At 49.2% G+C, this 12592-nt stretch overlaps 1 protein-coding gene across 6 annotated transcripts in view; it reads left to right on the top strand.

Moving 5' to 3' along the window:
- The window catches only part of NPAS2 (neuronal PAS domain protein 2), a 178084-nt gene that overhangs the window by 117059 nt on the left and 48433 nt on the right, over positions 1–12592 (top strand). For all 6 annotated transcript variants that reach the window (XM_063617618.1, XM_055243626.2, XM_055243625.2 and 3 more), the window contains one exon: positions 2038–2127. In XM_063617618.1, the coding sequence (XP_063473688.1) occupies positions 2038–2127 (90 nt within the window). The remainder of the gene's footprint in view (positions 1–2037; positions 2128–12592) is intronic.

The following is a 12592-nucleotide window of genomic DNA, read 5'->3' as shown; positions in this document are numbered from 1 at the left end:
GTCTCACTGATGTCATCAACAGTGCCCTTACCCCTTAAAAAAATTCACCTCCTAGAGGGCTTCATAGATGACTTTAAAAATTTTTTAGAAAAATACTTGGGAAGGAAAAGTTACTGGGATGTACTTCTTTGTTTACCGTAACTCATAAATCTAACCCAGCGTTGCACTATGGTCATTTTGGACCTGGTAGTTCTTCGTCGTGGGGGCTGTCCTGCGTATTACAGGATGTTTGGCAGCACTAGATGCCAACACCACCCACTCCAGTGGTGACAATCAAAAATGCCTCCAGACATTACCAAAATTGCCCCCAGTTGAGAACCACTGATGTCATCCAAGAGGAGGAGGTCCATTTAAGAAACGTACTTGAATCTGTTTTTCAGTCTAAATCCTGCCAGCTGTCAGTGTAAAATAATAAATGAGTCTAGTGTTAATTTTCGTGGTGAAAAGAACTCATTCCCCTTTCGGCATGGTATAAAGGTGCCCTTCACGCACTGCTCGTGGCCTCTTCCAGGTTCCCGCTGCCATGCACTTCAGCCACACCCTCCTAACGTGAAAGAATGAATGCCCTTTTGTCCACTCAGATTCTCAGACATCATGTGACCATCTAGTTGAGTGCATGCAACATGTTTCCAGAGCTTTCTAAGCACATATTTCACTTTTTTTCCTAAGCAGAAAAATGTCCAGATTCGGGGAAGATAGTCTTTCAAAGAAAAAGTCAGTGGACCGACAGTGACAGGTTTCCAGTGAAAGTCTCCCTGAGCTATTATTCCCTTAAAGACTTGCTTTCTGGAGAGGTAGGCTTCATTTCTAGTCTCCTCCCCCTCACTGGCACACCCTAGACAGCCAGTTGCCACTGTGATCCTATTCTCTGCTGAATTATGTCGTCTTTATTTTAGAAATCAACTTTCAGATACATCTTATGAAAGCATTACAAGCATCCACACAAAAATAAATCCCAATAAATAATCTAAATCCAGCAAAAGTGGCCAGGCGCAGTGGCTCACACCTGTAATCCCAGCACTTTGGGAGGCTGAGGCAGGTGGATCACTTGAGGACAGGAGTTCAAGACCAGCCTGGCCAACATGGAGAAACCCTGTCTCTACTAAAAATACAAAAATTAGCTGGGCATGGTGGTGTGTGCCTGTAATCCCAGCTACTTGGGAGGCTGAGGCAGGAGAATCGCTTGAACCTGGGAAGCAGAGATTGCAGTGAGCTGAGATCAGGCCACTGCACTCCAGCCTGGGCGACAGTGAGACTCCATCTCAAAAAAAAAAAAAAAAAAAAAAAAACCCCACGAGCAAAAGTGTCTGCTTTATGAGAAAGCATTGCCCACCTTCAACCTGTTATATCACAAGCACCCAGGACAGTGTGCCCGGCATAGAGTAGGCACTCAGTAGAGACTTTCAAATGCATGGATTTTTCAGACATTCCGAAATGCTTATGGATCCAGTTGAGTTACACAACCCCCACACCCACCCAGCCCTGTAATGTGAATGTTCTTTACAAACAGTCCCTTCAGTGGGCATTTCTCTTGTGGCAATGAATGTGAGCAGAGGCCTGCCTTGGCCAACAGGCACACTTTCTGTTTCTAATGCATCTGTTAGGTCTGATATCTTTATCAGGGCAAATGTTTACCATCGAACTCAAAGTGATGGCAGGGGTAGGGAGATGGGAACCATAAATTATGGCTGATGTTTTCTAATGGCAATGGTGGTATTTCTGAATCAGGCTAATAATATGCTTATCATTAAACCTACTTAAGGAATTTCCATGGCGAAATGTTATTTTATTATGCCACTAGGTCACATTTTTCACTGATCCTGTAGTGCTTTTGCAAACGCTTTTCCTGGGCCAGATACATTCTCTGTACGAAGCTGTCCTCCGTGGAAGGCCAAGAAGTGCTGTGAGGTTATTCGTGGAAATATTCTGAGGATTATAAAACAAAGCCAGTGTCCTAAAATAGTGTCCTCTGCTTCAGTGACATGCTCCTCCATAAAAGCATTGCTAAGGAGCTTTCAAATGTTGCATTTTCCACAGGCATTAGATGGCTTCATTATCGCAGTGACAACAGACGGCAGCATCATCTATGTGTCTGACAGTATCACGCCTCTCCTTGGGCATTTACCGGTGAGTTTCTGCTCCAGTGGCCTTTACCGGTTCACGTTACCATGTTTCTGTTGAGAATCATTAGATCTCAGATGGAAGGTGGTGCAGGTGTCAGGGGGCTGCAGGTGAGAAGGGGGTGGAGAGTAAAGCACTGCTGAGTTTTGGGGACAGGACCAGGCCGAGGTCAAGGTCCTAGGAGCCTTCCAGGAAAAGGGCAGATGCAGGCGTGTGCCATCCTGGAACAGGCAAGGCCTGGAGTGGGAGCTGTGGCTACAGATTCTTTTCGGGTCAGAAATGGGGACTGATGAGAGAGTCACAGCACTGTTAGTGGAGCTCAGAGCCATCATGGAGGCTGACAGACATCCAGGGTCACCTGACAGCTGATCAAGGGAGAGAACAACAGATGGCTTGGGTTGAAACATGGTTTGGGGCTTACTTGGGACATGTGTGAGGTTGCAAGTGGGTAGCAACACTTAGTGGTGGTAAGGATTCGGCAGCAGGGCCGTTCCCTGGGGGTTGAACTGCTCTGGGAAGACCAATGTCTTGGAAGGCCTTGGGGAGTGAGGAGTGTCTGGGTGGACCAGGAGAAAGTCGGCTTTGCATTCCAGAAGTGTATGATGGAAGCTCTAAGGTGGCAGAAGGGGCTGTGGTATGGTCACAGACCCTGACAGACGTCCCTCCCCACTCTTTCCCTCCTTTCCTTCCCTTCTTCTTCCCTCCTCCCTCTGCCTTTGTCCTCCCTCCCTCCTTCCCTCCTTCCATCCCTCCCTCTCTTCTTTCCTCCCTTCCTCCCTTCCTCCCTTCCTCCCTCCCTCCCTCCTCTCTGCATAAGCCTTGCTGGCTCTCTGGTAACCCCTGACTCAGGATGAAGTGACTCACAGGTCTGTACCTGGCTGGTGGAGGACCCACCTTTGAGGCTTCCTCATGGGCATCTGGCCAGGCTTCCATCTCCTGCCGCACCATTGCCTGTTCCTGTTCCTAGGCGGCAGCTTCCATCTGCATACAGCATCACTGTGAATGACAGCTGTACCAGGAGCAGCACGTGTGATGGACAAGAACAAAACGTCCTCTCTCCACTCTTCTGCCAATGAGCCCAGCCAAAACCTTTCCCACCACCCCCCACCCCTGCTCATCCATGGATGGGCGGCCAGTTTATGTGACGAAAAGAGGAAAGCTTGCCCCAGGTTCACACATAGGAAAGCTTGGGCCAGGATGATGCTGGAGGACCGCGGTTCCCTCTCCTTAGCTGCCCCTGCCCAGGAAACAGCATGGCCTTGTTCCATGGGCAGCTTCCATCTGCCTTGGGGTGATGAGCCGAGCTCTGCTGACGGCCCAGGGCTCCACATCATCCTGGGTCATACCTTTCCCTGGAAGCCACTCCCTCATCCCACCGTTTCTGCAAATGATGCAGTGTGCAGATCGAAGCCACTGCCTACATTTTTCTTTGCATTCACTGAGCCATGGCCCACAAAAGCATTTTTTATGTTGCTAAGCAGATGCCTTCCCATTAGGCCCTAATCTAACCTAATCTGTCTCCCCTTTGTGTTCCAACCCGTTTCCTAAAACAAGGGTGCGTCAGGCTGGTGGTGGGGAGCTGGGGGGCTCTCTCCTCTTGATAGCCATCAGAAGAGGCTCATCCTCACTCAGCCTGAAGGAGGAAGCTGAGGGTGCAGCTGCACCTTCATTTTCATTTCTGGCCAGGAGGCTAGTGATGGGGCTGACACCACGAATACAGAAGTGACCCCCATCATCACCCCAGAGAAGCTGGGCTGATCTGACGGTGTCTGAGGACAGAAAAGGAGCTGGGGTACTTCTTTGGAGGGTGCTTGTGTTTTGTATTGAATGGCAAGGGCTCGGCAGTGGTAGGCACTGACCGAAAGCAACCACACGTGGCCTGCTTATTGACCTGGGAATGAGAGACAGGAGCCAGAGCTGTTTGGGTAAGCAGGATTTGCACTGTTCTGCTTTATTCTCTTGTAATTATCTGATGACCCACTTGCTGTATGTGGCAGACGGGTCTTAGAAAGTAAGAGGGAAATTCTTCCGACTTGAAATTATGGAGCAATTTAGGACCACTTTCACAAATTATTTTCTAACTCTACAAGGACCAGAAATGACCTGACTCTAATTTCTCAATGCTGGACCCACTTGAATGCAAACTAAGACTCTGTATATATACCCATGCCCAGACACATGCAGTGAGTCAGCCCTCAACTCTCTGGTGCAGGTGAGCCTGGGCCAGGCAGTCCCCAGATTTAACTGCAATTTACTTTTAGCTTTCATTATCCAGTTTTCACCAGGATCCTCCTTTGCAAGTGGGTAGGCAAAGGCTGCTGAGGATGGAAACTTCCCTGGTGCAATCAGCATACAGCTGGTTGGGCAGAGGAGCGGATCTGGGAGTCAGACCTCTATGACTTCCACGATGGGGAGGAAGCCCCAGTGGCCCAGGCAGTGAGAGGTAGAGCGGGGCTTACCCCGGGGGTAGCTGACTGCAGAACGCAAGATGGTCACCACTCTGCTCTGGTGTCTTTCTGGTGCCCAGGATTTGGGTCATAATTTAGGAATTCTGATTTTGGTTTGGTTTACATAGATGCATACTTAACTATTAAATATCACTCCTTGTGAGCCCAGGACCCTTCCACAGATGACACAACATTTCGAAACTTGTGAGGCTGTCTTTCCTTTTGCAATTTTGTTGAGAGATTTCATCCATTAAACCTTGGGTGACTAACACTGAGCACTCACAATGTAGCAGGCACCATTAAGAGTCACTCACATGTGTTAATATGTGTAGGCGCATAGAACCGTGCCTGGCCCAGAGCGAGGCTGTATTATATTTGCTCTCCTTATCCTTATGGATCCTATGAAGTACATAGTTACCCAGTTCACAGATGATGAAACTGAGGCACAGAGAGATTAAATAATTTACCCAAAGTTCCACAGCCAGATAGTGAAGAGCTGGGATTTGAACTCAGGCACTTTGGCTCTAGAGCTTGGTGCTTAACCACTCCTCAGAATCCTATACAGGACACAGTAAAGCTGAATGTTCTCAGGGTGTGGGGCTCAGAAAGGGAGAACGAGGAGCTGAGAGGTGGTGGTCGGTCCTCGAGGAAGAGGCGGCTCTTGAGGTGGAGGTCGGGACACAGGGTAGCCAGGGGGCAGGAGGCTGTGGGCCCCAGCAGCAACGCCCCTCTTGGTGTCACTCCAAGCACAGGCTGGCCTGCTGGAGTCCCCTGCCGTGCCCGTTGTGTGGCTGGGATTGGAGAGCATATTGTAAGGGGGTAAGAGCAGCCAGAATTCCTTCCCACTTCTCAGGCTGTGGGGCTTCAAGTCTCTCTCTGTTTCCTTCACACTGCCAACATCTCAGATGTAACAGAAGCTCATGTGATAGATTTTTGTACAGCAATTTCTGATGAAATAGCCTAGAACTTTCTTTACCAAATTGGCAGAGAAAAAAGAATAAAATAGCTCAAAGTGAAAGTGATTTCAAGATGAGAACTGCAGGCGCGGTGGCTCACGCCTGTAATCTCTGCACTTTGGGAGGCTGAGCTGGGTGGATCACTTGAGGTCAGGAGTCCAAGACCAGCCTAGGTAACTCAGCAACACCCTGTCTCTACAAAAAATCCAAAAATTGGTCTGGTGTGGTGGCGCATGCCTGTAGTCTCAGCTATTTGAGAGGCTGAGATGGGAGAATTGCTTGAGCCTGGGAGGAGGAAGTTGCAGTGAGCCGAGATCACAGCACTGCACCTCAGCCAGGGTGACAGAGTGAGACCTGGCTCAAAAAAAAAAATAACAATAATAATGAGAATTGTTCAGTAGTGGCAACACCAGCACATTTTGGTGTCTAGAATTGACACAGGCAAGGAACATGAGCAAGACAGACATGCATACAATGGAGGCCAAGGGCTCACGGGAGCCTCTGGAATGAAAACCTTGCAGGAGAGATCCGAGGGGCATGAGTCACGTGCCTTGGACAGAATGGGGAAAGAGTACGGCTGAGGCAGAACCAAATGAGAGACCAAAAGTAGGCATAATCTGTGTTTCCTGTTTGGGCTTTTATTTGACTTTTTGAAAGTTAGCTTCCTGGGTTACTTTCTGATTTGTTCATAGGTGTGGTGTCGCCTAATGAGCTGGATCATGCTAAGCTCTTAAGGCAGACATCATATCCCCAGCCCTGAACATTTGCCATGTGCCTAAGTGTTCAATGAACGAGGGACTGAATTCATAACTGGGGTTATGAGCAACTGCAAGCAGCTTGGCACGGGTGGGGAGTGCCTTGGATGTGAGAACTATGTGCATGGATAACCCTACCTTACCCCAAAGAAAACAACGCACAAATGTTCGTAAAACTGGAGAAATCTGCAGGCCAGAAAATACTTCTGTATCATGCTGGCTCGCCAGGTACAAGCCCTAGCGAAAAGAAAATACAAGACCAGAACGGGATATGGAGCCAGGTTCCTGTGGCAAGGGCACAGCAGGAGGAGATCCCAGGAAAGGAAAGCCAAAGCCCCTGGCCTATGTTACCACAAAACACAGCAGCAAGGTGTAGGCCATGAGACACCTTTTCAGGAAGCGTCCCTCTGCCCTTCCCACCCCACCCTGCCCTCACCTGCTGGAAGCTCCCACCTGATCGACATCAGAGGTGTCTCCGGGTCGGAGCAGAGCCCTGACAGGTGCGGCTACAGCTTAGCGTTGATCATGGATTAAAAGTTTCCAGGCCTCTAGTTAGATTTTTTTATGCCTTTTGATTTTTATATACCATAAATACAGATGTGTGTATAAAACATATGTTCAGTATTAAGTTGATAAGTGAACATACATGCAGCTGTCACTGAGGTGAAGAAATAGAACGCGGCTGGGACCACAGAAGCTCCTGTCTGCCCCTTTTTCATCACACTCCCGCCTTCTACTTGGAAGCAACCATTTTCCTGACTTTTAAGGTCATTGTTTGCTTGTTTTCCTTTGTAGTTTCACCAACTTTGACTTCACTGCTACACTCTTAAGTTAGTATCGCCTTTTGTTTCACTGTATGTAAGTGGAATCATTGAAAATGGACTCTTGTGACTTCTCCTTTTGCTCAGCATCGTTTGTGCTTCGCATCTGCCTCACACTGGCAGATGTAGCTGCTGTGGGCCCTTCTTATTGCTGGGTGTGTTCCATCGTAGGAATGTGCTGCAATTCCTGCATTCATCCCAGTTAGGAATTCTTGGAAGGTGCTTCCATGAACATCCTGTAGTGTTTCCTGATGAACGTTTGCAAGCATCCCTGGAGAACTGACTAGGTGTAGAATGGCTGGGCTGAGGGAAGCTCTGCCTCCACCTTTACTAAATAATACCAGAATGATTCCATAGCGGTGGCACCAGTTTGCCCCGCACCAGCAAGGTGGAGACGTCGCAGTGCTGTGGCATCAGAACTTGGCATTTTCAGACTTGTTTTTGTCAGTCTGGTACATGAAGGTGTCTCATGGAGTTGTACTTTGCTTTTCTCTCAGTTACCAATGAGATTGAGTGTCTCTTTATATGTTTGTCAACCACTTACATTTCATCTTTTCTGAATTACTTGCTCAGGTGTTTGGACATCCTCCTCTTTGAGTTTTGTCTTGCAATTATGAGTAGGCTTTCTTTCCGTGATCCGGACACAAGTTGTGGGCAGGTATTGTTTTAATTGTCTCTCATTCACCCCACCCTAGGGTGATGTGGATGTCTGAACACTCCACAGCTGACACTGGATGAGGCCAACAGCAGTTAATTAGTCACAGATACTCACAGCCCAGATAAGGATCACACAGGGCCACAGGGGGCTGCATGTGGGAAAAGAGTGAACCAGCAGGGGCTATGGGAAGCAGGCTGTGCAGTAAGAAGAGGGTGAGGTGACCCCTGGTCCCCACAGGAGGATGTGATTGACTTGTTTGAATAATTCCACAACCTGCCACTCAGGGATGAGCAGAAACTGTACCTGTCCTCGTCATAAGAAGGGGGGACTTGGCTGGGGGACCTCATCCATGGGTCTGTGTGGGGAGGGAACCTGCAGTTAGGCCATTTGAGGCCCTTCCGATTTTACCAGATGCCAAAGCAGCATATAATTTAGAACCTTAATTTTGGGCCATACCACAGACGTATGTGTTGCAAATATCCTCTCTCACTTTGTGGCTTACCTTTCCCCCTTTTTTAGGGCATTTTGATGAACAGAGATTCTTTCTGTATAATTGGTACCTTTTATATCTCAATTAATTCTTACTATTACAAAGTCAAAGCCATTCTCTACACTACCTTCTGAAAGCTTAGCTATATGGCCGTTAGTTTGACTTTGAATCTAAAAATATAAGTGGATCAAATATGCCTCCAACTTCCTGGTCCTTTAAGGAGACCAAGGTCCCAATGACTTCTCTTAAGCCGTTCTTTTCTCAAGGTGAAGTTTCTCCAGGGCTGCTCACCATTGCCTCTTCACACTGCAGCCAGCACAGATCTCAAGCCAAAACTGCCAGAGCACCTCAGGGACACTCTGGGAGGAAGCGTCCATCCAGCCCACTTCCAGCTCAGCCTCAGTGTGCTTTTAGTACAGGCTCATTTAACGTAGCTGGGTGTCCCTGCACTGGTGCTGCTGGTTCAAGGCCTGTCAGGCAGTTGGGAGAGAGGACTGCCCACCTCCACAGGCAGGTGACCTTCCCGATCGTGGGACTCGGCTGTGAAGACGGCTGTGGATGGCACATTCCCTCCCTTGTCTCCATAATTGCTATTATTTTAATAAACAGAACTCAGCTCATTCAAGGGACCATTCAACTGCAGATGTAATTTTCTCCCTTGTAACCACTAGGGTTAAAAATTTCAAGTTACTGTTGTTTGTGTTGGTTTTCATACAAACGTGGAAATAGCATAATAGCAATGTACTAGCAAATACATACAAGAGCCAAGCACAGTCTGGAGCCCTTTCTGTGTGTTAATTCGCCATCCTCGCAACCTCCCACATATCATACCTGCCCCTACTTGCATCCAGCATTCGTCTTTATTCTGTGCAGAACCTGTGTCCTGATATTGGCCCTCGGACCTATATCCGTAAAGTTCTCTCACACAGGTGACCCGGCCAGGCAGCCACCCAGCCTTGCTCTCTGCCACACCCACCATCAGGGGAAGTGGCTTCAGATGGAGCCCTCCAAGAAGAGGCCATGGAGTCACTTAGTTTTCATTTTCAAGTATTTGAAATATCTTTATGAAGAAAGACTACTGTCATCTGTGAACATGAGTCATCTTCTAAAAAAACTAGAGAGAATGGGCTTAAAATAAAACCAGGAACATCCGAAGAAACTTGGAGAGGGCCAGAATGAGAAATGGTAGCATAGACGAGAGAGGATCCTGGTAGAATTTAGTCCATAAAGACCGGTGAGTCTGAGCCAGAGCCTGGAAGCCATGCTGAGTCCTTCCTTTCCCTCCTCCCTTCCTCCGATCAGCCACCAAGCTGTGTCCACTGTCCTCACACCCACCGGAACACTGACTGCAGGCAGGGAGGGGCTCTGCCTGCTTCCCAACGTGTCTTCCCCATGCCCAACAGCGACTGGCACATGGCGGCCCTCAGCAAGTATTGTTTGCACTACGATATTGATGAGTTGCCTGGGACTCTGTCTGCTCCTCTCCACTCCTTCCCCTGTCTCTGTTGGGACCCTGGCCATCTCCAGCCTGACTTCCAGTGCTCTCTCCCTCCAAACCACAAGCAGGATCTCTTTAAAATGCACGAGCAGTTCTGCCGCCCCCTTCCTTCAGGTGCTTCATGGCTCCTCCTGGCACAGGGTCGAGCCCTGACTCCTCCGAGGCCTCTCTCATCTGGGCCCTGCTTTCCTGTGCTTCCCCGAATGGTCCCTTGAATGAGCTGAGTTCTGTTTATTAAAATAATAGCAATTATGGAGACAAGGTAGGGAATGTGCCATCCACAGCCGTCTTCACAGCCGAGTCCCACGATCGGGAAGGTCACCTGCCTGTGGAGGTGGGCAGTCCTCTCTCCCAACTGCCTGACAGGCCTTGAACTAGCAGCACCAGTGCAGGGACACCCAGCTACGTTAAATGAGCCTGTACTAAAAGTATACTGAGGCTGAGCTGGAAGTGGGCTGGATGGACGCTTCCTCCTAGAGTGTCCCTGAGACGCTCTGGCCTCTCTCTCATGGCTTCTCGCCCTCCCTGTTGTTCCCACCTTCCTGCAGTGCTGTCAGGGTACCCACCTTATGCCTCTGTGCATGCTGAGCCCCCTGGCTGGAGCACCTTCCCACCCTGTCTGGCAGACACTGTCTTGTCCCCTGGTTCCCACTCAAGGATTCCTCCCTCTGGAAATTGTTCCCCAGTAGCCTCCTCTACCCTTTCATTTTGGAGGCAGCATACCATCCGCAGTGTTCTCTGGGCACCTTGTTTTAATGCCTGTCATAGTGCTGGCCTTGCCATTCTTTCAGCGAAAGGTCAGTTTAGTCATCTCGAAGGCCAGGCACCGTCCTGGACATCAGGGATGTGGTGGTGAACAAGGCACTGGGCCCTGCTCTCCTGAAGCTCCTGTTGGAGAGAGGGAGGCGGAATGCACAAGTCAGCACATAGCTGTACAGGAAAACGTCACTGTGGTGCAGGTGCCCCTTGTAGTCATTCTGTAACTGGTCATTCAGTGCCTAATCACACTTGGCATTTGTTGAATGTCTGCCACGTGCTGTTTTATCAGCAGTGGAGGCAAGTGAGCTCATGGAACCCTCATGGTTTCCTCATCTTGCAACTGAGGAAAATGCGGTGTGGAGGGGCAGAACCTGCTTTCAAGCCTGGGCTCTGAGCTCTCACCTGCCTTGCCTTGTCACCTGATGTTCCATCAAGGGGATCATTGTCCCCTCGGAGATGCTTAAATCATCAGTGGGGGTGGAGGGTGTCACCTGGGGCTTTCTCAGAGGAAGTGACTTCAAAGCAGGGACCTGAAGGTTGCACAGGGCTTCATTAAACACATGGGGAGGGTGCAGCATGTTCCTGCCTGAGGGAACAGCCCAGGTGAGGCTCAGAGGGAGAACAGAGGGCAAACTGGAGGAAAAAAGGCTCAGAAGGATAAGAGAAGTGCTGGGAGCTGGGAGAGGTAGAGGCTGAGCTGTGAAGAGCTGTGAAATTGTGTTGAGCAGTTGAGGCTTTGTTCCTGGAGCAGTCGGAAGCCAAGGGACAGTTGTGACTTGGTCTGATATGAGGCTCCTCTGACTGCTGATGGAGAACAAATTGGACAGGCACCAAAGTGGATGTGGGAAGACCAGTGTGGCCAAATCATTCCCAGGCAAGAGAGGATGGGGCTCTGGACTAGGGCGGAAGCTGGAGAAATAGAAGTGGATGGAGCAGAGAATTTGAGGGAGAAAAATGGGCAGCACTTGGACACTGTTTGGTTTGAGGGTAAGGACGAGAAGGAGAGGAGACAAGGATGCCACCAGAGGGTCTGGGACAGGCAGGTGACCAACTGATGATACTGTTGATGGAGATGCAAACACAAGGGTTGGAGATGGTATGGGTGGGAAAGAATGCCGATGTTCAGGACGTGTGCATCTGTGGTCCCCAGGGAGCATCTGAGTGGCAGTTGGAAGGCTGAGGCTGGCACATGAGAGAGTTGGCTGGACATTCAAACCTGAAAGTATATACAGATTGTGTTTGAAGCTGTGAGAGTGGATGAGTTTATTGAGGGAAACTGAGGAAGAGAGAGGTGCCTGTCTCCTCTGTCCACTGTGAGCTCCTACCTGCATATCCAATATGGTAGCCACTAGCTACATGTGGCTGTTTAAATTTCAATTCATATTAAATGGGCCAGGCTTGATGGCTCACGCCTGTAATCCCAGAACTTTGGGAGGCCGAGGAGGGCGGATCACCTGAGGTCAGGAGTTCAAGACCAGCCTGGCCAACACGGTGAAACCTGTCTCTACTAAAAATACAAAAAATTAGCCGGGCATGGTGGCAGACGCCTGTAATTTCAGCTACTTAGGAGGCTGAGGCAGGAGAATCACTTGAACCTGGAAGGTGGAGGTTGCAGTGGGCTGAGATCACACCATTGCACTCCAGACTGGGCAACAAGAGCAACACTCCGTCTCAAAAAAAAAAAAAGAAATTTAAAATTCAGTTCCTTGTTCACACTAGCCACGTTTCAAGTGCTCAGTAACCATGTGGCTAGTGGCTTCTGTTACGGGCAGCACAGATTACAGACCATTTCCGTCATCACAGACAGTTCTATTGGGCAGCACTCGATCTGAACTCTACCTTACATTTATTTTGTAACCACAGTGCCAAGGCACTCAGAAAAAAACGTGCAGTTCCATAACTTAAAGACCTTTAAGGAGTAGACTGGCAGCCCTTTGCTGCCCTAAGGGTCAGGAAAGGAACCCTGTGGCCTCTTTGGAGCCATTTAAATCAATGATTGGCCTCGCACTGGGTGTGCACAGGGGCCATGCTCTCCCAGCCAGAACGCAGGAGTGTCAGCAAACAGCACTTCTCAAGCGACAGGAGGA

Source organism: Symphalangus syndactylus, chromosome 14 (genome assembly GCF_028878055.3).
Source record: "Symphalangus syndactylus isolate Jambi chromosome 14, NHGRI_mSymSyn1-v2.1_pri, whole genome shotgun sequence".
NCBI classification, from domain to species: Eukaryota; Metazoa; Chordata; class Mammalia; order Primates; family Hylobatidae; genus Symphalangus; species Symphalangus syndactylus.
Note: the sequence above shows the minus strand (reverse complement) of the source record. Positions and strands in the feature narration are given on the sequence as shown.